The sequence below is a fragment of the Podarcis erhardii genome (genome assembly GCF_964252035.2).
Source record: "Podarcis erhardii genome assembly, chromosome: 17".
NCBI classification, from domain to species: Eukaryota; Metazoa; Chordata; class Lepidosauria; order Squamata; family Lacertidae; genus Podarcis; species Podarcis erhardii.
The window spans coordinates 8,615,081-8,641,501 of record NC_138515.1 but is presented as its reverse complement, the minus strand read 5'-3'; the positions used below and the strand labels follow the sequence as shown (position 1 = coordinate 8,641,501).

At 46.8% G+C, this 26,421-nt stretch overlaps 1 protein-coding gene across 5 annotated transcripts in view; it reads right to left on the bottom strand.

The window, feature by feature from the left end:
• The window catches only part of KANK2 (KN motif and ankyrin repeat domains 2), a 79,490-nt gene that overhangs the window by 6,305 nt on the left and 46,764 nt on the right, over nucleotides 1-26,421 (bottom strand). For 4 of the 5 annotated variants that reach the window (XM_081844910.1, XM_081844909.1, XM_081844908.1 and 1 more), the window contains 8 exons: nucleotides 12,342-12,463; nucleotides 9,874-10,541; nucleotides 8,062-8,926; nucleotides 5,451-5,564; nucleotides 3,507-3,609; nucleotides 2,821-3,057; nucleotides 2,277-2,364; nucleotides 1,075-1,294 (listed from right to left, as the gene is read on the bottom strand). In XM_081844910.1, the coding sequence (XP_081701036.1) occupies nucleotides 1,075-1,294; nucleotides 2,277-2,364; nucleotides 2,821-3,057; nucleotides 3,507-3,609; nucleotides 5,451-5,564; nucleotides 8,062-8,926; nucleotides 9,874-10,541; nucleotides 12,342-12,381 (2,335 nt within the window). In that variant the 5' untranslated portion in view covers nucleotides 12,382-12,463. Of the gene's footprint in view, nucleotides 1-1,074; nucleotides 1,295-2,276; nucleotides 2,365-2,820; nucleotides 3,058-3,506; nucleotides 3,610-5,450; nucleotides 5,565-8,061; nucleotides 8,927-9,873; nucleotides 10,542-12,341; nucleotides 12,464-14,919; nucleotides 14,977-26,421 lie in introns of those variants that run through there. The other variant, XM_081844907.1, reaches the window with a different exon arrangement.

Here is a 26,421-nt window from a genome sequence, read left to right as displayed (position 1 = left end):
CCGACTCCTCTTTCTCCCTCTCTCTCCAGTGGAGTGGAGTAGCATTGGGCTCTGGCGTCAGAAAGCCACCTTCAAATCCCTACTCAGTATATAGCTCACTGGATGGCCTTTTTTATGTCACAAGGTTGTAGAGAGAGCTAAAGAGCCATTCTAGCTCTTTGGAGGATTGATGACAATGAATGTCATGAATCAGGAAGGGCAATACGTCACCCTCCAGATGCTGACCAATGCCCAATGCATGGCCAATGATTAGGGATCATAGAACCGTAGAGAAATACCAACTAAAGAACAATGGTAAGAGAAGTTGATGAACCATGCAGAACTGGCAAAAATGACAGATAGACTAAGAGAAAAAGACAACAGAGACTTTGAAAAAGACTGGGAACCATTCATATTATATTTGCAGAAACAAAGAAAGTCAATAGACTTGATAGCAGGATTTAAATAAACAGTGAAATATGATGGTGCATTTACTTTTATTTTTATGTTTTTAGGCTTGATGTTATGTTATTAATAACTTTTTCTGTTGAGAGATAGCAAAGTAGCAAACCAGAAGCGGAAGTTGGGGGAAGCCTTGGAGAGGAGGGAGGGAAGAATATATAGTAAATGTTAAGAATTTGAGATGTATGTAATGAATGAAAAAGAAAAATGAATAAAATTAAAAAGAAAAGAATTGTAGAGTTGGAAGGCACCCTGAGGGCCAACTAGTCCAACCCCCCCCCCCGCAATGCATGGTCCCCCGTCCAATTTGAAACCAGAGCGGACCCTGCTTAGCTTTGCAAGTGTGCTAGCAGTTTTATTGCTGCACTACTAAGAGGAAGATGGGAGGTATAGTCCAGCAACATCTGGAGGGCATCAGGCTCCCCATCCCTGCCATAATTGGACACCCAAATGGTGGCAGGCACGAGCTTCAGGCCACATGGAGTTCCAAAGGTGCTGAGCAGTTGAAGCACAAGAAGCTGCAGAAAAATGGGATGCCCCAGTGTATCACCAAGCTGTGTCCAGGTGGGCCAGCCCTCCTCAAAGGGCTCCCTTGGACTCCAGGTTTCCCCATTTCTCTCTATGCCCACCTACCTGTTTCAAGAAGCTTTGTGACCACTGGGAAGTTGGAATGTGAGACAGTGTAGTGGAGGGCCGTGTTGCCGTTGGCGTCGGCCATATTGATGATGAACTCCAGCAAGTGTGGGGAGATGCACCGGAAGGCAGCCAAGTGCTGTGAGACCAATTCTGGATCCGCTTCTTTGTGGCAGGAAAGCCTCAGCCAATAGTGGAGCACGGCAGTATAGGCCAATTTCTATAGAAACACAGGAAGGAAAGGGCAGCCGTGGCAACTGTCAGGTGTGTGAAGCTGTTCCGTCCCATTTTTTTGTCTTCTTTGCTAAATGCTTTTGGATCTCCTTGGGCGTCTCCCCCTCCGCAAACACCTTCCTCTGGCATATGTGCATGGTGAACAGGAGGAGAAGTCCCAACTAGGGGTTGGGAAAGGGATTATGTGGCAGGCTCACTATCTCATCAGAAGCCCCGCCAGTTCCTGATAGCCAGGGTGGAAGACAGTGGTTGTGGGGTGCTTTGGTTTTGCTTTCGCAGCTGAGGAATCAGGGACTGGGAGCACTGGGGATATTGACAAGGCCTTAGAACCCATCCGGTCCAAGGCCTCTGGGCCCTTGATCTGTTGAATACTGCTGGGAGATCTTCTTCCTGCCCCTTTTTCTGCAGCAAAGCTGCCCCTCCCTGTTCCACCCCAGCAGCACTCCTCCTCATCTCCCCACAAGCAATAAACTTTGGGGCCCTAGGATTACAGCCTTAATACACTTTTAATTTGGTTTAACCAGCATGGTTTCCCAAAGGAAGCCAACTCCAGGGAACTGTGGTTCCGTGAAGTGGCAGGGAAGCCCCTGTGCAAATGGCAAATCTGGTAGTTCTTCTCTAAGAGATAACCTCCTCTCCATGTGGATAGGGATCAAATGGTTTCTTTAGGTCTCTCTGAGCCAGCAAAACGCCTTTCCATGAAATCAGGAGCCTCTACAGCAGCAGTTCTCAACCTGTGGGTCCCCAGATGTTGTTGGACTACAACTCCCATCATCCCTGAGCTCTGGCCTTGCTAGCTAGGGATGATGGGAGTTGTAGCCCAACAACATCTGGGGACCCACAGGTTGAGAACCACTGCTCTACAGTATCACAGATGCCGACAACAACAAATGAGAGCTATGCTCCCACTTTAAGCTCCCTTCCACCCTCCAGAGCTTCCGCCCTCAAGAATGAGAGTGCAGGTATACCATTTCTTCGTCCATATGTTCATTGGGGCTCTCCAGGTATTTCTGAAGGACTTCACAAGCTGAAAGCAGCTCCTTGCTGAGTCCTGTCCTGGAATGGGTAGAAGAACATGGGGGAAGTTAGTTTTTGGACAGTGAGTTCCTGTGAGAGAGGAAGACAGGTATAACATTATAAACTCTGCTTATGTTACAGCTATGCACTATGAAAATCTGACTATGAATTTCCTGTCCAGAGTAAAAGAGAGATATCTGAACAGCGACTGAAGACGATATGTGTAAAGGTTCAGTGATCTCAACCATTTCCTTTCTCTCTGCCGCTTCACTTTTCCTCCCTGTATTCTGGTTTTTTTTTAAAATTGCCCTTCCTTCCATTCACGAAAATATTAGCAAACGGTATTTGTGAGAATGAGCAAGAGGCGGCACACGTTCTATGTGTATTGAATCATTCATTCTGGGAGTGAAGTTTTCTTTCTCCAGAGAAGAGAATGTGGAATATTTGGGGCACAGAGTCATGATAGCTGGGAAGATGCCCAAGGCTGATGGTTACCCTGTTTTGCCTGGTGGCTCCTTGCTGGCGCTTTCTGCGGCTGGCATCTCCCCGCTCTCGGCAGAGACTCCAGGGCAAGATACGGCTGCGGTTGTCCCAGGCAGCTTTGGGGGCTCCGCTGCCATTGCCTGTGCTGCAGGGAGCCCCTCGCTTGCCTCGTGGTATTCGCTCTCGGTGCTTTCATTGTCTGAGACGTTCTCCGCTGTGCTGGAGTCTTCAGAGGAGGTGGACTCATACCTGGGGTGGGGGCAACAAGGGGGTGAGAAGGAACAACAGAGAAAACAGCCCCCCAGAGCAGAGAGGAGAAATAGGGAAACCTCCTGAAAAGTTCTGTGCCTAGTTCTGCCTAGCTCTGTGCCATTAGAGTACTGCAGGGCAGAGGATTTCCCAGGTGCCAGGTGTGCTGATCTTGGATCACAAACCACATGGGGACTGGAAAATACCTCCTAGCTCCTGCAAGTGGAAATCCAGCAAATAGCATGACTCTGGCACAAAATCCCACACCTGTGTGTTTTGTGGTGGCGGTGACATTTGACTTCCTACAGTCCAGGTTTAGGGTGAAATCAGGCAACCTGGAGTGTGGGAAACTGCTGCTGCTGCCGCCTGGCTGCAGCCTCACTGGACTCAAGAGCAGACTGGAAGGCTCACATTCTATTTTTATTTTGGGAGCAGAGGCTTCGCCATACCCGCCATTGACACCAACAAACTGCAGGCTCTTCTTGTTGGCCAGAAGCTCTGTAGGATCCTCCTTCTTCTTCATGATCGACCGAATCCCTGCTCCGAATGAAGCTGTGGGGAAATGAAGGAAGGTGACAGTAGGCCATTAGTGTATTATTATTATTATTATTATTATTATTAATTGAGTTTATATACCGCCCTATACCTGGAGGTCTCAGGGCGGTTCACAGAAAAGATCACAACATATATAATCAGAATATAAACAACAGAATATAAATAACACCCCCACCCCCAAGAAAAGAGGCACATTTTAAAAGGGTATAGGATATCAATCAGATCAACCAAAGGCCTGGTTAAAAAGGAACATTTTTTGCCTGGCACCTAAAGGTGTATAATGAAGGCACCAGGCGAACTTCCCTGGGGAGAGCATTCCACAGACAGGGAGCCACTGCAGAGAAGGCCCCGTTCTTGTGTTGCCACCCTCTGGACCTCTCGAGGTGGAGGCACACGAAGGAGGGCCTCAGAGGATGATCTCAGGGTCTGGGTAGGTTCATATGGAAAGAGGTGGTCCTTGAGGTATTGTGGTCCTGAGCAGTTTAAGACTTTATAGGTCAAAACCAGCACTTGGAATTGGCCCGAAAACGACCGTATTTTTCACTCCATAAAATGCACCTGACCATAAGACGCACCTAGTTTTTAGAGGGGGAATGTAAGACAAAAAATTTTCTTTAAAGGGAGCGCTGAGCAGAGCTTGTATGCATCCCAGGCTCTGCTCAGCACTCCCTTTCACAAGCCGCGTGGAGCGTGTGTGCGGCGCTTGCAGGCTTTTCCCTGAGGAGGGAGAAGGGCAGCCATTCACTGACGGGCTGCCCTTCTCCCTCCTTGGGGAAAAGCCCCCAAGACTCGCACACACGCTCCACGCAGCTCTTTAAAGGGAGCGATGAACAGAGCCTCCTGCCTGCATTCACTCCATAAGACGAACACACATCCCCCCTTACTTTTTAGGAGGGAAAAAGTGTGTCTTATGGAGCGAAAAATACGGTAATTGTTAGCCAGTGCAGTCGGACCAGAATCGGTGTAATATGCTCAAACCATCTTGCTCTGGTGAGCAACCTGGCTGCTGAATTCTGCACTAGCTGAAGTTTCTGAACTGTCTTCAGAGGCAGCCCTACGTATATTATTGACACCTGGCTTGAGAGCAGTACATGTGAAAAGGATCTAGGAGTCTTGGTTGACCACAAACTTGACATGAGCCAACAGTGTGACGCGGCAGCTAAAAAAGCCAATGCAATTCTGGGCTGCATCAATAGGAGTATAGCATCTAGATCAAGGGAAGTAATAGTGCCACTGTATTCTGCTCTGGTCAGACCTCACCTGGAGTACTGTGTCCAGTTCTGGGCACCACAGTTCAAGAAGGACACTGACAAACTGGAACGTGTCCAGAGGAGGGCAACCAAAATGGTCAAAGGCCTGGAAACGATGCCTTATGAGGAACGGCTAAGGGAGCTGGGCATGTTTAGCCTGGAGAAGAGGAGGTTAAGGGGTGATATGATAGCCATGTTCAAATATATAAAAGGATGTCACATAGAGGAGGGAGAAAGGTTGTTTTCTGCTGCTCCAGAGAAGCAGACACAGAGCAATGGTTCCAAACTACAAGAAAGAAGATTCCACCTAAACATTAGGAAGAACTTCCTGACAGTAAGAGCTGTTCGACAGTGGAATTTGCTGCCAAGGAGTGTGGTGGAGTCTCCTTCTTTGGAGGTCTTTAAGCAGAGGCTTGACAACCATATGTCAGGAGTGCTCTGATGGTGTTTCCTGCTTGGCAGGGGGTTGGACTCGATGGCCCTTGTGGTCTCTTCCAACTCTATGATTCTATGATTCTATTCTATGATTCTATATGGAAGGCTCTGTATGGAGGAGCCCACGGCACCTCTCTCCATCCCAGTCCTTACCTTGGTCCTCTCCCTCATCTCGTGCCTCTTGTTGAGGCTCCTGGGATATGCAGGGAGCCGCTTGCTCTGTCTGGAGGGAGTCGGGAACTGATTTCTCTAATGACCCATGAAGTTCTGGAAGAAGAAGAGAGAGGCAACTGCATCAGCACTAGCTTCTCTGAGGCGTTACTCACCAGGTAGGATGTCATGGCTCCTGTACTGAGCTGGGCATCCTGACTTGGGCTCTGGCTCTACCTTGCAGACTCTCCTCTTGCAATCCTTCCACCCCACAGGTTGCCTACAGCTGCAGCAATCCAAGGAAAGAGGGTGATCTCTTACTGAACTGGTTCTGTTGGTGTGAGGAGACCGTGCAAGATTTTGAGCTACACCAAATCCTCCAGGAAGATGGAAGATCAGGGTGGTAAACAGTCATTTCGGAGATTTTGTTCACTGACCTCCAAAGAGGCAAATCTCCCTGTACGAACATTCGGCAACAGGTATTGCGAGGTGGGGAGTAGAGATTGGAAGTTTCATGCCCCAGGGAAGGAGATGCTTTCAAAGGATTCTGGGAAAATGTCCTCCAATCATTGTGTTTTGTTTTTCTGCCTACAGCGTTTCAGTGAGTTTCTGGTTGGTTCTAACAAAGGTATTGCCCAACTGTGAACATGTACAATGGCAATGTGTGTAATCAGCTCATAGCATCCAAGGCCTTCAGTTATTTCCCCCCAAACCTCTGGAATCCATGCAGCTGGATTCTCTACCAAGCAGCTGAAAATAAACTTGGAAAATCTTAACCATTTAATACAGCGCCCACAATAATCTCCCCCAGCTCATGCCCATATCTGGGCACCAAGCTCTCAGCAACAAATCCCCAGGTGGCTAGGAGTTCAAATCCAGATTATTCTGGAGCTTCTGCTGTGGCCTTTATATGCTGAGCAAAGGATGCACCCAGTTCCAAGAGAATTAGGAGGGACACCAGTCTCTCTTCTTGGACACTCCAGGGACCTGGAGTTCAGGCTGGTTCCTGACTCGTGAGAGCTCTTTTTCCACCAATTCTTTGTGGCAAAACTGGCTCATAAATGGAGCTTCCAAACATCTTTTCATTCCAGAACCTTTGATCTCACCCTGGGAACATCACAGACTATTTTAAGAGTTTCTCTTTCCCTTGCTCCTGCTATAAACAGCTGGTAAAAATCAGCGTATTAGTTACACAAAAGCCTTTTACGGGGTAGGGAGAAAACAGCCGAGCGTTGCCACTGATTTTAGTCCAGAGAGAGGGAGAAAGACGAGGGCGTGCATTTTCTGGTAAGCCCAGACAAGGAAGAGAAAAAGGGGCTGCCAGGACTCTCTTTCCCTGCAGACTCACCAAAGCTGGGACTTTTGACAGGCTGTTTTAATCGATTGTTTTGAGTTAAGCTTGAGTTAAGCTTGAGTTAAGCTGGTATGGGGGGGGGGTCATTTTAATTTGATATAGAGCTTTATACTTAGTGGGTTAAAAAAAAATCAGTCAGTTCAAAGAATGCACCCAACACATTTCAGCTTTTACAGGGTATTCCTGTTACAGATAGGTAGCCGTGTTGGTCTGCCATAGTAAAAACAAAACAAATTCCTTCCAGTAGCACCTTAAAGACCAACTAAGTCAGTTCTTGGTATGAGCTTTCGTGTGCATGCACACTTCTTCAGATACACTGAAACAGAAGTTTCCAGACCCTTCTATATAGTGAGAAGGTGGGGAGGGGTATTACTCAGAAGGGTGGTGGGAATGGGTGATTGGCAGATAGCTGTGATGAGCCTGTTGACGACTCTTAACGACTGCAATAGGTCTTACAGGAAAAAGCAAGGGGTGAAAAGGTGAAAAATGGCTTTGTCATGTATAATGAGATAAGAATCCAAGGTCTTTGTTCAGACCAGGTTTCTCCATGGTTTTGAGTTTGGTGATAAGTTGTAATTCAGCAGCTTCTCTTTCCAGTCTATTTCTGAAATTCCTTTGTAGTAAAACAGCTACTTTGAGATCTTGTATAGAATGTCCTGGGAGATTGAAGTGTTCTCCTACTGGTTTCTCTGTCTTGTGATTCCTGATGTCCGATTTATGTCCGTTTATTCTTTGGCGTAAGGTCTGGCCTGTTTGTCCAATATAGGTATTCCTGGCACTCCCAATTCAAAGGCAGCAGGTAAGCACAACATCCAGTCCACAAGTAAACAAAGAGAAACATAGATTTGGGAGGCGGGGAGGAAGGAGAGTCAAGCTGCTTGTTCTCTTCTCTTGGCCAAGATTTTTGGGTCTCACACGACAACAGCACATCTGATGTGCTGCAAACTGAATGGAAAGATCTTTACCACCATTTCCCCATTTTTATTTTTTTTTGCTGTTTTATTATGTACCCTAAGGACTTGGATGAAGAAATGACAGAAAAGTTTTATTTAGAGTGGGGAGCCCTAGCCGGAGGACTGGTGGGATTTGTGGGAAGAGTAACAGAATTGTAGAGTTGCAAGGAACCCGAGGGCCACCTCATCTAACCCCCTGCAATGCAGGAAGATGCGACAGATTTTCCACAGTTGGGGTGAGTGTATTCTCCTTCAGAAACACACACACACACACACACACACACACACACACACAGAAAGAGCTTACCTGCTGTATCCTGCTGTCCATTCCCCTCTGTGCCAATGATGCTGATCTTTTTCACAGTGTGGAAGGTGGTAGCTGTGCTCTCTGCGCCAGCATGGACCGGGAACGTGGTCTCCATCACCTCGTTGCTGCGGTATGTGGCATAGAGCGGCACCATCGCTTCTTCCAACCCTGCGTCTTTGCCCGCCAAAGCTTTGAGGCTGGCATAGGACTCCTTGTTCTCCAAGCTCTGTGCCCTCTGCGGCCTGTGGTCCAGCCCTGTGGCTGTGCTGGCGGCGACCTCTGGCTCCCTTTCCACTTGGACAACCTTGACTGTATCCACCCGAATGGGGACTTCCTGGGGCCTCTGAAACTCTCTGCCGCCCCCTTGTCCCGGACCCTCTCCCCCTACTTCCCATTCTCTCAGGCCACCACCGGACGCTCCTTTGCCCTCCTTCTCCTTGGCCTGCAGCTCCAGTTTCTGCTGGGCGGCTTGAAGTTCTTGGAGCGCCCTCTTCAGCTGCACCTCTAGCACGGCAATCTTGGCGGACAGGGCCTGAACTGCCTGGCGCTGGCTCTCCTCCTCCGGGGAAGGCAACCCCAACTCCTCCTCCTTGACCGCCACCCCAACATCGCACCTCCCCACCTCTGCCTCTTCGGCTGACATGCCCACGCCCACTGACCTCACTTCCTTCTTGTCCAGCCTGCCTCCTGCATCAGGCCCCACGCTGCCCTCCTCATTTCCACCAGCCCCCTCCTCGGGGATATCTATGTAGAGCTCCCCCCTGGATTTTCCTTTGCCGAACCCCCCCGGGTGCCCCAAGAACTTCTGGCTCTTGAGCTGGACACTCAGCTGCCGCTTCTCCTCCTGCAGCACCGAGATCTTCACCTGCAGCACATGAAAATGATGTATCGTTGGTACTTAATTCCAAGTAAAACAGCAAAAATGTATAGGACAAGTTCAAATATTTGCTGGAAATGTAAAGAAAAAGAAGGCACCTTTTACCATATGTGGTGGAAGTGCAAGGTGGTAAAAGAATTCTGAGAAATGCTATATAATGAATTGGAAAAAACAATGTTTAAAACAACTTTTGTTAAAAAACCAGAAGCTTTTTTTAGGTGCAGAAATACTAAAGGAGCACAAAAGGCTGTTTCTGTATGCAACGACAGCTGCATGGATGCTCTTAGCCTCAGAGATGGAAGGAAGACAAAGTTCCCACCAGACAGGAATGGCAGACCAAATGGATGGACTTATGCAAAGATGGTGAAAATGACTGGGAAAATCAGAAACCAGGAAGACCAGAATTTCAACAAAGAACGGGGGAAATTTATAATTTACCTTGGAGATCACTGTAAACACTTAAACTCTTTAGCAGGATTTGAATAACACTTGCAGTGTAACAGGTACTAGGGTACTTAAAATTTGGAGTGGCTTAAAATATGCAGCGGAAAAGGACTAACGATGGAACCCATGGAAGGGTGGGGGGAAGAAGCCCAGAGATTCGGGTGAATCTTTGTTTATTTACCTTTTTATTACTTACGACGTTGAAAGTAAATTTTAATTTGTAAAACCAAATAAAAAATTATTATACAGTGGTACCTCGGGTTAAGTACCTAATTTGTTCCGGAGGTCTGTACTTAACCTGAAACTGTTCTTAACCTGAAGCACCACTTAATTAATGGGGCCTCCTGCTGCTGCCGCGCCGCCGGAGCACAATTTCTGTTCTCATCCTGAAGCAAAGTTCTTAACCTGAAGCACTATTTCTGGGTTAGTGGAGTCTGTAACCTGAAGCGTATGTAACCCGAGGTACCACTGTATAAAAGAGAGATCTTCACCTGTAGCACTGGGATCATCTTGACCTGCTCCTCCAACTGGCGCAGCTTCTTCAAGGCTACAGCCATCTGCTCCCGGACATGCTGGAGGTGCCCTGGCGTTGGGGAGACTGGGGTGGAGAGTCCTGAGCCGATGGGCGTGAACTGCCCAGGGGCGCCTTGCTGTGAGCCATTGTAGGAAGTCTGGCGGGAAAGGCACTGGCTTCCCACCAAGGAGCTTGTTGATCCAGATACGCTGCTGTGGAGGCTCCCAAGACCACCTGCCCTGGTCCTTTCTCCATCTCCAGAATCCGCTTGGTCTTCTAGCTTCTTCCTGGCATCCAGCAAGGTCTTCTCCACGCGGGCATTGAAGCTGCCGGGCGTGGCGTACTGTGGGTAGAAGCTGCGCCCGCAGTAGGAATAGGAGGAGTGGCGGCTATCCATGCTGGCATTGGAGCAGAGGGACTCGGTGGAGGTCCACCATGAGCCGGTGTAACCATAGCCTCTTGGCAGGGAGCTGTAGCGTGGTCGGCGGTGGACCGGAATGCGCTTGATGGTGTGGCCCTTCTCAATGTCATCCACATATTTGAGGAAGTCCAGGTCCAGTCGGTAGCCATAGGGAGTCTCCACGGAATAGGGCAAGTCCTGTTCCTTCCCATGGAACGCCGTAGCAGAGGTGGGATTGGCCTTCCCTGCAAGAGCACAGAGGGGAAGAGATCAGCTTAAAACATTCCTTTGTTTTTGTAATTAGTTGAGCGCCCTTGAGAATGCACTGATCATCTCAAATACATGGTGAAGTCGGGACCATCATGTCCTGGCTCAACAAACATACCTGAAGGAGCATTTCCACCCCCATCGTTCAGCCCGGACACTGAGGTCCAGCTCCGAGGGCCTCCTGGCAGTTCCCTCACTGCGAGGTTACAGGGAACCAGGCAGAGGGCCTTCTTGGTAGTGGCACCCGCCCTGTGGAATGCCCTTCCACCAGATGTCAAGGAAATAAACAACTATCATGTACTAACTTTGGAGCAATTAACGCATTTATGATTTTTCAGTGGCACCACAGGAGTTCTTCCACTGCCAAGTGGCGCCAATTTCACACAAGGGAAGGATGGGTGAAAATGACAATTTTGATTTCTCTCAGTTCTCATTTTCCCAGTCTGAAGTTCACTTCACGTTTCCACCTCAGTCTGCAATTTTTTATTTTAAAAGTCATCAGCATTTCTCCTAAAATACTCATTTTCTAATGCAGGTTCTCCTAACATATAGTATTTTTGTATGCTGCTTTCACTAATAGACGCATTTCTATGTACTCTTCACCTGATTATTTTACATTTTTCATTTCCATACACACTCTGGTCCGTGACCGAAATAAATCTATTCATTCATTTCTGTACAAATTACTTGAATGGCAATATCTGGAGGAGTGTGAATTTTGAAAGATGGTGGTGTTCTGAAAGTGTGAATTACCGTATTTTTCTGTGTATAAGAGGCACCCATGTATAAGACGATCCCTAATTTTGGGGACTCAAAATTAAGAAAATGCACTATGCACTATCTGTGTATAAGACGACCCCTTATTTTAAACGTCAAAAATTTAGGAAAAAATATAGTCTTATACATGGAAAATATACAGTAAGTAGATTTGCCTTTGAGTGCAAATGTACTCTTATTTCTCCCCATATGTAAGGGTTTGAAGTCTGTAGCCTGTATTTCTCTCAGTTGTATGTGTGTTGTATTTCCTATTTCTTGGCAAATCAGCAAGTCTTTCTTCTTCTTTTTACACAACTATAGAAAAAGCCAATTGATGTTTGCTTTGATTTGGTGATAAGAGTGAGTTTTCCCAGCAGAAAGCCGTGGGAGAAGCAGAAGTGTGGACCAACCCTACACATTAAGAGCTTTATTTTGAAGCCTCAGCTTATTTCTCTACAACAGTCCTAGGTACTATAACAGCTGATGACAGCGGAATGCCTACAATAGCTCAGGTGACCCCCATATCCCAGTAGATTCTCTTGTTTTTAGTATGGTACTGCTTTTGTGTGAAGGCTCAAGATGCATCACACATTTTCGAGAAGCAGCATAAAATATTTTAAAAATCAAATCACAGAAGTTACGAAACTCACAGGGAAAACTGTAAAATAGTGTACACAGACTCTGGTGCGCAGGACTATTCAGGGCCACAATACATTTTGAAAGGTTAATAATTTGCCTTCAGTTTTGTAGTAACATTTCTTTACACAGCTGCATTTCTTAATTTTGGGAACATGGGGTGGGGTGTGCAATTAGGGAGACTGCCCTGATGAGCCCCTGCACTTCAGAATATACTGCTACTGCTTCCTATCAACCTCTGCATCAAATACTCTCTCCCTATCAAATCTAGGAAATGGATCTTCAGAATTTTATCTGAGGCCATACATCACATCCAGCAGGCCTGATGCCCCATCTTGCAGCTTTATCTGTCCAAACGAAAAGTGTTCATGCACATGCACACATACCTGGGAAAGCAGTGGTCTCCATGTGCAGAACCTGTGCCATTCTTGAATTCTGGCCCCAGTTCAAAGTGTGTGTCCAAAGCAACAAGGAAGCTCTTTCAGAGTACAGCGAGGAGCCACACAGCCTGCGAAGAAAAGCAGGTTGAATCCACATGTGCCAGATATGAGACTATATTATGAGGCAGCCTGTTTTTGTTGGTTGAAGGAATGGATGACATTCACATATTTTGGACTTAGAAGGTCATGACAATATTTTTGGTTGGAATGCTTATTTCTGATATGAAAAGGTGACAGTTCATAAAGGATTTACAAATCACATAATCAGGAAAATTATTCCGTTGTTGAACGATGGAACTCATTGTTACGGGAGGCAGTGAGGGCCACCAACCTAGCTGGCTTTAAAAGAGGGTTAGGCAAATTCATTGAGGAGAGGGCTATCGCTGGGAGCTAGCCATGATGGCTATGCTCTGCCTCCACAGTCGGAAGAAGTATTGCTGCTGGAAACTGCAGGAGGGGACACTGCCCTTGTACTCAGATCCTGCTTCCGGGTTTCCCACAGCCATATGGCTAGCCTTGATTTTCAAATGAAGGCAAATGTCCTACAAATATATAGAAAATAGTAAAAGAAAAAAGAAAAAGAAAGGTATAGGGCCCCTGGATGGTTAAGTCCAAGTCAAAGGCGACTATGGGGTTGCACCACTCATCTCGCTTTCAGGCCGAGGGAGCCAGCGTTTGTCCACAGACAGCTTTCCGAGTTATGTGGTCAGCATGACTAAACCGCCTCTGGCACAACAGAAACACCGTGACGGAAACCAGAGTGCATGGAAGAGCTGTTTACCCTCCTGTCACAGCGGTACCGATTTATCTACTTGCACTGGTGTGCTTTCGAACTGCTAGGTTGACAGGAGCTGGGACAGAGCAACAGGAGCTCACCCCATTGTGGGGATTCAAAGCGCTGACCTTCTGATCGGCAATCCCAAGAGGCTTAGTGGTTTGGACCACAGCACCACCCACATCACATGCAAGAAAAAAAAAGTAAATACTGGTGGGAAGGAGGACTGATTGCTACAGAGGCATGAGAACAGGAGGACATCAGGATCAACAACGGGGCAAGGAGCAGCAGGAGGAGGAGGGCTGAATGGTATTTATTGTTTTCTAATAGCCAGCCAAATCTTAGACTGTGGCTCCCCAGTATTGTTAACATTTCTGGGGGAATCGCTGAGAAGCCATTAAAATTCTTTATCTCCTTCTCCATTTTCTCCATTCTGGCCTCACATTCTCTGGTTGCAAAGCACAACCACAAGGAAGGGGGTGGGTGGGAAGAGAGACTTCATTTGTGCGCTGTCTTTTCCCCCCGCCATCCCATGTCGGAACCCCCAGCCCAGCCCCAGAGCTGGGTCAGCAGATAGTCTTGTACTCCTTTCTTCCAGCTCCTTCCCCTGCCAAAACCTCAACGCCACTAGACAGTCCTGCTGCCTCAGCCCTGTTCCCACCACCCTGCTCCTTCCGCGATCGAAGCCGAGGGCCTGGCAGATAGCGAGAGAGCACGAGCCTTCCCAGCCAGAATTCCTGTGTCAGAGCGAAGGAGGACCACAAAAATGAGCATAGAGAGCTGAGGCCTGGAGCGGGAGGTGCCACGACTTCAGCTGCAGACGGCTGGCCAGGAATGACTCTCTGACAAGGGAGGCTGCTGGGACTCCTCTGGTCTGGAAGCCCTAATCCCTGACAGGAGTAGGGGTTTGGAGAGGAAAACGAGCTCTGCGCATGCTCAGAGTCCCTTGCAAGTCCAGACATTGTGCTCCCAGCTCCCCAACCTGCAGGCAAATAAAGGACCACAAAGACTGGCTTGGATAGAAACAGGCCACAACTTTTCATGGGGCAATCAAAAATACTTGCCCACTGGAAGTGACACGTAGGTGAAATAGGGTGACCCCCCGCAGGACCACTCCCCCCGGGATCCCTTTAATGGGATAGCCCAGTGTTTGGAGGGGCAGGTAGAGACTAGAACCTCCCCTTCATCCAAGACAAAGGACTGCCCCAATGCCCAACTCAGTTGTGATGACTGCTATGAGGTAGGCAATTGGCCCTGTTGGACAAATCCCTACCCATTCCCATAAAACAGCAACCACCATAGCCACAGCAAAGTCCTTAACCATCAGCTTCAACCAAGGGAGGAGGGGTGTCGAACCTGACAAGGAGAAAGCAGGTAGGGCCCCTGGTGAGGGCTGTTTAAATGGCCAGGGAGTGGACCTGAGGGAAGCCTTCCTGCTCTGTTGGCTCTGCCCCCCACCCCCACCCCGTGTCCTAGTCTGCATCCCTATTTGCCAATCTGGGATGCAGGCTAGGATCTGGCTTCTGGTAGGAGATTTGGGCTTAAGCCCCCGCCCCCTATTTGGAAGGGACACCAATGCCACGATTCCCTTGTCGGGGGCTTTGGAGGAGCCCCTGCCACCCTGCAACATCTCTGCCCCGAAAGGCTGAACGGACTTACTCTTCATAGTCATTTCACGTGCTTTAGGACTAAGCCCTGGAGAGATCCACAATTACCGTACTATTCGGTGTAATAAGGTGCAGCAATTACCTTGGACGGCACAAATTCCTGGAGTAGAGACGGTCTGTCATCTGCAGTTAATCATGAGAGCTAAACAGAACCCACAAGGGCATGGCAGAATAAGTGAGGGTGGGGAGAGCAGCTCCCTTCTCATGTGACTGGCATCACATGGAAGTAGAATACATGAATTGGTCTTTTGCAGCACACACCATCTGAAAGGAGGTTCTGGCTGAGAGCTAGAACTGCATTTAACCAGCAATGTCATATTCAGGGGCGGCGGGTGGAGAGAATGCAAGGATATGGCTTCACTGAGCTGTGATTCCTGCATTGCAGGGGGTTGAACTAAACGGGTCCCTTCCAACTCTACAATTCCATAATTCTATGATTCACACTTACAAAGGAACATCCAGGAAACTTAAGAGGGCCAAATGCAAGCCATACGTACCATGTCTGCTGAGGTCAGATCCAGCTGGGATCACAGGCTGTCAGGTGACTGACAAATGGGCAGCTCCACCCCCTGTCAAATGTGGCCTGTTGAGTTGGCCACAATCGGATCTGGCCTGCTGGCCAAAAGTGGTTCCCCACTCCTAGACTGGAGTCCTGGGGCTACTCACCACCCTGTCCGAAATGCATTGGTGGGGGCAAATGTCTTAGGAGCTCTCACCCCTATACAATAATCCCAGTTGGAGAGGAAATGTGAGTTTCCCTTCCGCTAAGGCCCTCCACTTCATCTGGGTTAATGAATGAGCAAAGCTTTGCTGCTCTAAAGAGGGAATGGGGAGTCACTTTATTACCGCACAAATATTCAAGGAGGAAGGGGCTAACAATGCCTATTAGGTGCCCTGGCTGGGCATGGTGAGAGAGAGGTGGCCGTGTCAACAGGTCTGATGCTTGGATTCAACAGCTTTTCTCTGCAAGCAACAGCTGGCTCATCTCATCCGCACTGCTATCCAAACAGCCTGCAGCACAAAGCCATTACTCAGACCCAGAAAGCAGCCAGATCCCACACATCTTCAGGCTGGGGAGGCGGGGGGGGGGGCACGATGTACTAAGTCATGGTGATGGCTTAAGAAGGAGTGAGGGGGCTTCATATCCCAGGGTTTTGCTGGAAGAACTCCAGTTGACCCTACTGCTGCCGGAGCAAATGACGGCATCCTTTCCAAACCAAAACCACCTGCAATCCCTTCCCTATTTTTGGTTTCTGGGGCTGATGGAAATGCAACAAGCCTTTCCGAAATAGGGGCTCGTGTGCTGCGATTTGGGATGCGGCCAGCCATTACATCACAGCCACGCCTTTTGGGCTGCGCAGGCAAGGTGCTTGGCCAGATGTGAAGAGGACGCGTCTGGGAAATCTCTTGACAACTCTGCCTACCTCAACTCCAGTCTCGGAGGGTTTGCAACCCCGCACCCTCCCGCATGGGCAGCTATATTTCCTCTTTGCTTCCTGGCTGCCAGAAAAAGCTCAGCCTGTGGAATGTGAGCTGGCAAAGGCTGTGCAAATGGGAAAAGGTGTGTGTGTGTGTGAGAGAGAGAGAGAGAGAGAGGAGAAGAAGAAGAAGAAGAAGAAGAAGAAGAAGAAGAAGAAGAAGAGGAGGAGGAGGAGGAGGAGGAGGAGGAGGTGTAGGAGTTTGGATTTGATATCCCACTTTATCACTACCCTAAGGAGTCTCAAAGGCTAACATTCTCCTTTCCCTTCCTCCCCCACAACAAACACTCTGTGAGATGAGTGGGGCTGAGAGACTTCAAATAAGTGTGACCAGCCCAAGGTCACCCACCAGCCGCATGCGGAGGAGCGGGGAAGCGAACCCGGTTCACCAGATTACGAGCCTACCGCTCTTAACCACTACACCACACTGAGAGACAGAGATAGAAAGAAACAGCCTAGGCAGCAAAGCCAGTGATGGAACCACAGTAGTCCTTGGTTTCCATAAGGCCTGGTCTACAGGTTGGTGGGGAAGGTAAGCAAAAAGATGCCAGTGGCCGGGGGGGGGGGGGGGATGAGCAAAGCAAACATACCAAGGGTTTGAATTTTGTCAAAGTTCTCATTTATTTAGAAAGGATGCTGAGAAAAAAATATAATGACAGCTCTTACGTCATCACAGGTATGAGTTCCAGGCAGGCTAAGCCTCTCTTTTTGGACAGCTGCATATTCCTACATTGCAGGGGGGTGGACTAGACTCTAGAATTCTATGAATCTATGAAAATCAACTACCGGTAATAACTGAAAGGAGGAAATGCAATATTGGAGTGTCATGGTGTGCTCCCCAAGCCAGGAATAGGATCCAGAAATACTGAATGTTTATGTGTTTTAATCCATCCTTCTGTGATTGCTGAACTACAGCTGCTTTTCCAGACACAGAAGAAGATTCAGTCAGAATTCTCAGCTTTGCTAGTAACTCCATGGCAGAGCCTGGGGCAGCCAGCCAGCCAGCCAGCCAGCCAGCCAGCCAGCCATCCGCTTGGCTCTAAACCCCCAGCTCTTCTAACCTTCACAGAGGCGAATATTGCCAGCAGGGTCTCTGGCCCAGCTGACTGTGAACAAATTTCACTCCCTTAAATGCAGGAGCATAGCGTGGAAAGAATTTCGGCCTGGTGGCACATTTAGTCCCATATTATATCAGCAAAGCATCTGTAGCCCAGGGAAAAGAGGGCTGCTTCCCATGCAAGCCAAGGCAGCCATGAGGTTTCTTTCCAGAGCTGTAGCCAGGCAGACCTGCAACTCCCAGCAAAATTCCATGCGGTTTGGTCACACACAAACACCCACCAGAGCCACTGCCAGGGATCTGGAAAGTCTGAGGCAGGCAGGGGAGTGACACTGAGTCATGGTTACGGATTTCATGCTTCTAAAACCATGCAACAAGCATTTGACCTCATGCAATAGGTTTCGGTTTGAGATGTCGGTTCTACTTGGCTTGAAAGGAACCAGCCTGTGGAGGTGGCTATAGGAAAGGACTCACATCTCAAACCTGGGGACTCTGCTCTGAAAGTGGGAAGGAGGCTGAGCCAAGGTTGCCCCCAAAGCAGACCTTGGGCATGGAGCACATAAGTTTCTACTGTCTGCCCATGAAGCCACTATGCCCTGTATGGAACTAAGTGCTCATATCCACAACTTGTACTGCCATCAAAGCCTTACAGGCCTCATACTACTGGCTTATCCTTGAAGCACATGAAAGAGTGCATCTGAGCACACAAAGAGCACATATCCTAATTACCAGAGGCGTACCTAGGCTCCCTTGTGTCCTTGGAAAGTACCTCCATGGCTGGGACAGACCATGGACCAAAAACTCAAAAAGGATGCTTTTTGCCGCACTGGACTCCCTCCATGGCCATTGGGGTTGGGTCTGCTCTGCCTGGTCTCACCTCCTTTTCCTCTGTCAGTCAGTCTGTCTGAGCACGCAGGCAGGTGGGCTCTTAGCCACTCTCAGCCAGAGTGGATATAGATTGCATTTGCTCCCCGATGGGCCTGGCCCCTTGCCGGGGGCCAACCTGTCCAGCCCCTGGCAATGGCCCTGATAATGAATGAATGTTTGGAGTACATTTCCAGGTTAGGGAAATGTGGTTTCGAGGTTTCCTTGAGCCTTGGCACTACTCTATTTAGAAATTAACTATTGCATTGTGACTCTACCCTGACATGGCAGGAAGGACTAGGCTATCCAATGCACTGAGAGAGAGAAGATCATCACAGAATCATAGAATCGTAGAGCTGGAAGGGATCTAGTCCAAGCCTCTACAATGCAGGAATCACAGCTAAAGCATCCATGACAGATGGCCATCCAACCTCTGCTTAAAGGTAAAGGGACCCCTGACCATTAGGTCCAGTCGCGGACGACTCTGGGGTTGCGGCTCTCATCTGGCTTTATTGGCCGAGGGGACCAACCTACAGCTTCTGGGTCATGTGGCCAGCGTGACTAAGCCACTTCTGGAGAACCAGAGCAGCACACGGAAACGCTGTTTACTTTCCTGCCGGAGCGGTACCTATTCATCTACTTGCACTTCGTGCTTTCGAACTGCTAGGTGGGCAGGAGCAGGGACCGAGCAATGGGAACTCACCCCATCATGGGGATTCGAACCACCGACCTTATGATCGGCAAGCCCTAGGCTCTGTGGTTTAACCCACAGCGCCACCCGCGTCCCTAACCTCTGCTTAAAAACCTCCAGTTAAGGAGAGTTCACCACCTCCCAAAGGAGTCCGTTCCACTGTCAAGCAGCTCTTACTGTCAGAAAGTTCTTCCTGATGTTTAGTCAGAATCTCCTTTCTTGTAATTTGAATCCATTGGTTCGAGCCCTGCCATCCAGAGCAGCAGAAAATGAGCTCGCTGCATCTTCTATGTGACAGCCCTTTAGCTATCTGAAGATGGCTAACATTTCTCCTCTCAGTTTCCTCTTTTCCAGGCTAAAGATATCCAACTCCCTCAACCATTCCTCACAAGACTTGGTTTCCAGACCCTTCATCGTCTTGGTCGCCCTCCTCTGCACACGTTCCAGTTTGTCCATATCCTTCTTAAATTGTGGTCCCAGAACTGGACACAGGACTCAAGGTGGGGTCTGGCCAAGGCAGAACAGAGAAAGCCAACCTGTTTAGCTTATACAATCAATTACGTCAAGTTAAGTTGTCCCATGACAACACTTCATTCTCAAATTTGCTTCCATGACCAAGAAGAACCGTTCTTCCCTGGGAGTTCAAAGCGTGATGAGCAATCAGATAAGCAACTGCAGGGTTATCTTGCAAAAGCAGAGATAGGTGAAGTTCAGAATGCAGCGTGAGTTAACAGTGACCTTGGGCTGCCAGCTGCACAAACAGAGCAAGCCAAATTGATTTGGGTGGGCCAGGAAAACACATGGTAGGCAGAGTTTGCAAACAGTACACAGCAAGAGTACAGTGTTTTGCACCATGACAAAACCTCACATATAAAGAATTTTACTTTTGAAGAGAGGGGGGAAATTGTGCCGCAGATGTGAAAAGGAAGTGTGTTTGCAACTTACAAAATAAATAAATATGAAAGCTGACTAGTGTGGTCATAGGCTCATTGGGGAGAAGGACTGAAACATGCTATTCTGTACATGCGTGTTCACACACATGGTCTACATGGCATCTGGAACTCCTGGCAAACTCAGCATTAAAAAAAATGTCTCCGTAGACTATGTTTTTGTTGTAGCCAGCAGATAACTGCAAGCCTGCCTTGTAGTAAGGGCTACTTCATTCTACTGTATACCCCATACATGTGCCCTTTTCTGATAGTTATTGAAGATGACATCATAGCCAAAAGTGCCTATGACATTGGACAGGCGCAGTTCAGGATATTTCAGCAAGCAAGGCTGCTTGACCTGTTGAAAGAGATCACAGGTCCAAATCTTGAAGGACTGTTTCCAGCTACTTGGAGAAGAGAAGGAGAGAGAGAAAAAGATGAAAGAAGATGCTGTTTCAAAAGAGGAGTTACAGAGCACTGATATGAAGAGGGACCTGAATCTGTTCTCAGGACTATTCATCACTTTCCATTCACAAAACAGGAGATCAAAGAGACTTCAAACACAAACACAATCTCTGGCTTTCAGCACCCAGAGAACTCTGGTGCAAAGTCTTACGACGAAGCATCTCTTTTTTTGCAGCAAACAGCAATGCTTGTCCCAAGAGTGATGCAGCAGTTGCTGTTTATTCTCTGTTGGTAAATTTGTGCAACTTTGTTGTTTTTTTTAAATAATATTTATTCAGAATTTTAAAAATTACAAAAAGAAAAAAAGAAAAAAGAAAAATAAAAAAGACAGAACAAATACAAAAAAATACAATCATTTTAAAAAAAAGAACAGATTAAACCTTTACATAACTTTCTTCCTTTACTTATTTCCTTGACCTCCTCACACCTCCCATCTTTGTATTATAGTTCAAATTATTATTTCAGCAAATCCTTCCAACCTTGTTTTTATCTTAATAATTTGTTTTAATATATTGTAATTTTACATTCTCTCTTTCATCAATTCATTTTTACTTAATCCTTTATATCATTTCTACCAAAACCACATAATTTTCTTTTTCCAACATCTTTCTAACAATCCTTAATTTTACAATATTTTTGAAGATATACTTTAAATTTTTTCCAATCTTCTTCCACCGACTCTTCTCCTTGGTCCCGGATTCTGCCAGTCATCTCCTAAATTTGTGCAACTTTGACACTGCTAGAAATTTTCATGAATGTGCCAAGGTAGGTCTCCTTGCCAGGAGACCAGCAGTCAAGCAAACTGATATCATTCGGGATGTGCATAAGAAAGACAGCTTGCAGAGAAGTGTTCAAGAGAATAGGGGTGCAAGCGTAGAGAGATTCTCTCAGCATGGCTCTTTGCCAGCTGACTTCTTAAGAACTGATCCTTAAACCAAGACTGAACTGCTCAAGTACCTTACAAAGAAAATCTCAAAGCGTACCTGCAGAAGCTCATGACCAGCAGACATGGAAAGCGAGTCATTTTCAAATATCAGCCATTTCAACATGGGCAATGTTGTTCCATGCAACTATAAATAAGTCCATTCGAGCATAATGCTCCTAGCTAGTATAGGATGCTGCTGTTTCTGCCGCAGCAGCCCCTCATGGCTGCTCAAGATTCCTGATATAGTCTTTGCCCTTTGAGTCTTTCTGTAGATTCCCACCAAGCTACTGGTGCTGGGCTTTGGTATTGGGAAGAACTATAGACACTAAGCTGCTCTATTGGCTGCCGTGAAAGGGGAAGACCGTGGCATAGCCGTCCTTCGTATTCATCCAGTGTCACAATGACTAAATGGAAATGACCAGCTCACAGCATGGGAAATGCAAAATATGCTTCAAAACAGCTCTTTCGGTATGTGTTAGAGCTAGGCTGAGTTAGCTTAGGGCTCATCCACATTGCTGCTTGACCCATGCCAAAAAAAAACATGGGTCCAAGAGGTTTCCCATTTGCCCTGCCACTTTTTCTGGGGAAACCATCTCTTTACAGCTGAATCAGACCAAGCATCAACCCATGGTAAAGGGCATCGACATTTGCTCTAATTCAGAGGTAAAGAGCAGGTTTTCCCAGGGGAAAGCAGCAGGCAGGACAAGAAGTGTGGACAAGCCCTTTATTATTGTTCTTCTGTTTTGTAATTCCCAACAGTACTTTTCTAATTGTATTTCTTTGCTGGAATATGGGCTCTTTTTATAGATAGATAGATAGATAGATAGATAGATTCTTTATTGTCATTACACAAGTGCAACATTGCACAAGTGCAACGAAATTGGATGCCATCCCTTAAAAACAACAAAAGCAAAACAACAACAACAACATTCCAGCCACACCCACACCCACACCCATCAAACTCCCAGGTCACACTATCGAGTTACTGCATTTAAGAAGGCCACAGCTCTTGGATAGAAACTATTTTTCAGTCTATTTGTCCTTGACTTGATGTTTCTGTATCTCCTGCCAGAAGGCAGTAGTACAAACAGACTGTGTCCCGGGTGAGATGCATCCTGCAGGATATTGTTTGCTTTCCTAAGACAACGGGAACCGTACAGTTCTTCCAAAGATGGGAGGGGATGACCAATAATCCTTTGGGCTGTGGTTACTGTGCTGCTACTTTTAAGTATTTTAAAATTAAGCTATCTCGGCATGTAGTGCCTTAAAAGAGAATATAATGAAAATGATCTATAGGTGGTACATGACCCCAGTCAAGCTTGCAAAGATATATCATTTGCCCAATAACAACTGCTGGAAGTGTAATGAATGCGAAGGAACTTTTTATCATCTTTGGTGGACCTGCCCGAAGATTAAGGCCTACTGGGAAATGATCTATAATGAAATTAAGAAAATCCTTAAGTGGACATTTGCAAAGAAACCGGAGGCTTTTCTCTTGGGCATGGTAGGCCAAATGGTTCCAAAGAAAGATAGAACATTTTTTATGTACGCAACAACAGCAGCAAGAATTCTTTTGGCAAAGTATTGGAAGACTAAAGAACTACCTACTCTGGAAGAATGGCAGACCAAGGTGACTGAATTTATGGGACTAGCAGAGATGACCGGCAGAATTCGTGACCAGAGGAGAGAGACAGTGGAAGAGGACTGGAAAAAAATTTAAAATCTATCTTAAAAATTGTTGTAAAATTTCGGAATGTTAAGATGTCAAGGGATTTGATATAAAGAATTACAGCTGAAAAAATTTAAGCTTAAGAAAATTTTAAAGAGAATTAAATATAAAAATGGATGAAGGATTGCTAAAAAAATTTAAAACAAGGATGCAGTGAAGGGGAGGTATGGGGAAGTCGTGTTATGTTTGTTTGTTTTTTGTTTATGTTGTAAAATTAATAAAAATTATTTTAAAAAAATAATAATAAAATTAAGCTATCTCTTCAATTCTCGTAAAAGCCTTGGTATCAGATCCAGTTCCTTGGCCTCCTGGTGAAACAGCTACTGAGTAATTTTTATGAGCTTGAGGCTCAAACACAGAGAGTCAAGGTTTTTAAGCTCTTGTCCCTGTGAATCTCAAGTGATCGTCAATAATGTCCTCTGGTTCAGAATGGTTGGACTACAGAAGTAGTGGCAGCTGTATTAACTTGCAGTAGGATTGGTTTTCAACTCTGGTCACTTAAAAAAAAAAAGGTAAAGGACCACCATGACGGAAGCCAGAGTGCATGGAAACACCATTTACCTTCCCGCCGCAGCGGTACCTATTTATCTACTTGCACTGGCGTGCTTTCGAACTGCTAGGTTGACAGAAGCTAGGATTTGAACCGCCGACCTTCTGATTGGCAAGCCCAAGAGGCTCAGTGGTTTAGACCACAGCGCCACCTGCTCCTTCTGGTCACTTAGCACATGCTAAACCAACAAGGGCCAGCTTCCAGGATTTGGGGACCCCAGTCCTTGACAGACATGGCTGGCTTTGTAATATTTAATGTATTTTATAATATAATGAATCTATTAATTTCTTCTGCTGCTACAGATGAAGATCTTAATCCTACCTATTTCCTCTGTACACTCCTGTTTTGTCAGCATTTCCTGATTTTTGTTTACCAAGGTATTTAATTCTGACTCTCCAAATCAATATGTAATGCTTTCAATAAAACATTTTTCAACTGGTGTTTTGAGGGGAAGTTATCATTCCAGGATGGGGGGAAAGTTTTTCTTTTTAATGTGACAAGATAAATGGTATTGACTGCAAAGCAGTGAAGGGATAGAATGTTAAAACAAGCATTATTGTGCATAATTTAAAATTACCCATGAACTTTACTTACTTATTTCTCAGTAAAGGAAGGAAAAAAAGAACACAACAATGATTTATTTATTTTTTTAAAAAATATTAAAACCTGCAAGTATTTAAACTTTAAAAGTACGTAAAGAATTTGTGTAGAAGAAATGATGGGGAAGACAAGTTGTTCGTGGGGGGGGGGGCCTACTCTAGCCATGAGACTCTTACTCAGGTGACTATTTTCACCTGCTAGCGATACTAATACTAACCAAGCATATAAGCACATTTGAAACACAGGGAAGTCTCATAGCTCAGTAAAGACACAGTAGAGATTCCTGCATTGCAGGAATAGATGAAACTTGGGGTCCCTTCCAACTCTACGATTCTATGACTCCAAACTATCATGTATGAGGATGCGTGGCAAAAAATAATTGCACGATATAGACTAAGCAATCATGTGATAAGCTGATTGGCTCTACTGGCTCATTGCTAGAAAAGGAGGAATCAAGAATGGGACACACCAGCAGTACTCCCAGATGGGGTGGGATGCGGGTGGCACTGTGGTCAAAACCACTGAGCCTCTTGGGCTTGCCAATCAGAAGGTTGGCAGCTCCTGCCAACCTGGCAGTTCGAAAGTATCCCAGTGCAAGTAGATGAATAGGTGGGAAGGTAAATGGGGTTTCCTTGCGCTCTGGTTTCCGTCACGGTGTCCCATTATGCCAGAAGCAGTATAGTCATGTTGGCCACATGACCTGGAAAGCTGTCTGCGGACAAACACCAGATCCCTTGGCCTGAAAGTGAGATGAGTGCTGCAACCCCATAATCACCTTAAAGGTAAAAGTTAAAGGGACTCCTGATCGTTAGGTCCAGTCGTGGACGACTCGGGGGTTGCGGTGCTTATCTCGCTTTACTGGCCAAGGGAGCCAGCATTTGTCCGCAGACAGCTTCCGGGTCATGTGGCCAACATGACTATACCGCTTCTGGCAAACCAGAGCAGCAAACAGAAACGCCGTTTACCTTCCCGTCGGAGCGGTACCTATTTATCTACTTGTACTTTGACATGCTTTCAAACTGCTAGGTTGGCAGGAGCAGGGACTGAGGAACAGGAGCTCACCCCATCGTGGGGATTCGAACCGCCGACCTTTTGATCGGCAAACCCTAGGCTCTGTGGTTTAGACCACAGCGCCACCCGCGTCCCTTGGACTGGACTTAATCATCCAGGGGTCCTTTACCTTTACCCAGTGCTTTTTCTGGGGGTACGCATATCCCTAAACATTTTGTGAATCTAAGTTTGGCCCCATTGAGGGGCAGTATTTCAATATTAGGAAAATGAGAGTAGAAAAAGCACTGCTTTTACCTTTACTCCCAGATCACACAGATAGGCTCAAATCACTTTCAACACTAAAAGACAAGGGAGCTTGAGCAGAACAATTTCTGAGACATTCAGATGTGGGGACAATAACTGGTGAAGAAACAAATACTTGAACCACTTCTAGTAGAGGACCGAATGACACAAGAAAGAAATCACATTGGATCTCTTCTCCAAAGGTTCAGGATGTGTGCTCTGGACTGATTCGAGATGGATATTATAGAAACTGTTTGTGTCAGAAGAATGAACTGTGTCAACAGCACGGCACAAAAGAGAATGACATTTTTTCAGGTTGCATCAACTAGAAGTCTCACTGCCAGACGTTGGAAATTATACTATATTAACTCAGCTCCGGGAATACTTCTTTGGAGTGCTGTGCTGTGCTTGTTTCTGGGAATCCCAGTTCAAAGAGTGCTACAAGACTGGTACTAAACAGCAGTCTAAATCACAGATTCTTTGAGAAACAGCTGAAAGAAATGGCTATGCAAAGTCTCAAGGCTGAAATAGTTAAGGACTAATAAAGCAGAGACATGCTACAAGAGACCAAAGACTCATCTGGTCCAGCTGCTCTCTTCCCCACAGTTTCCTACCACATGCCTTCAAAGAGATAGCTCAGTCGCTAGAGCATGAGACTCTTAACCTCAGGGTTGTGGGTTCGAGCCCCACGTTGCGCAAAAAAAAATTCCTGCATTGCAGGGGGTTGGACTAGATGACCCTTGTGATCCCTTCCAACTCTACAATTCTATGATCAGGGCCGTCTTTAGCATATGCGCCGCCAGGGTGCAAAGATCTGCCCAGCGCCCCCATATTTTGACATGACTGATCTCATGACTATTTCCCGCGTTGCCACCTGGGGAAAGGCAAGCGCCAGGTGACATCTCTGCGCGCCCTGGGCGAAAGTCCACCACTGTCAGGTGATGGTGTGGTTGCTCAAAAGCAAACAGGCAAGACTCCAACCTGTCTTTTCCAGGCTTTATTA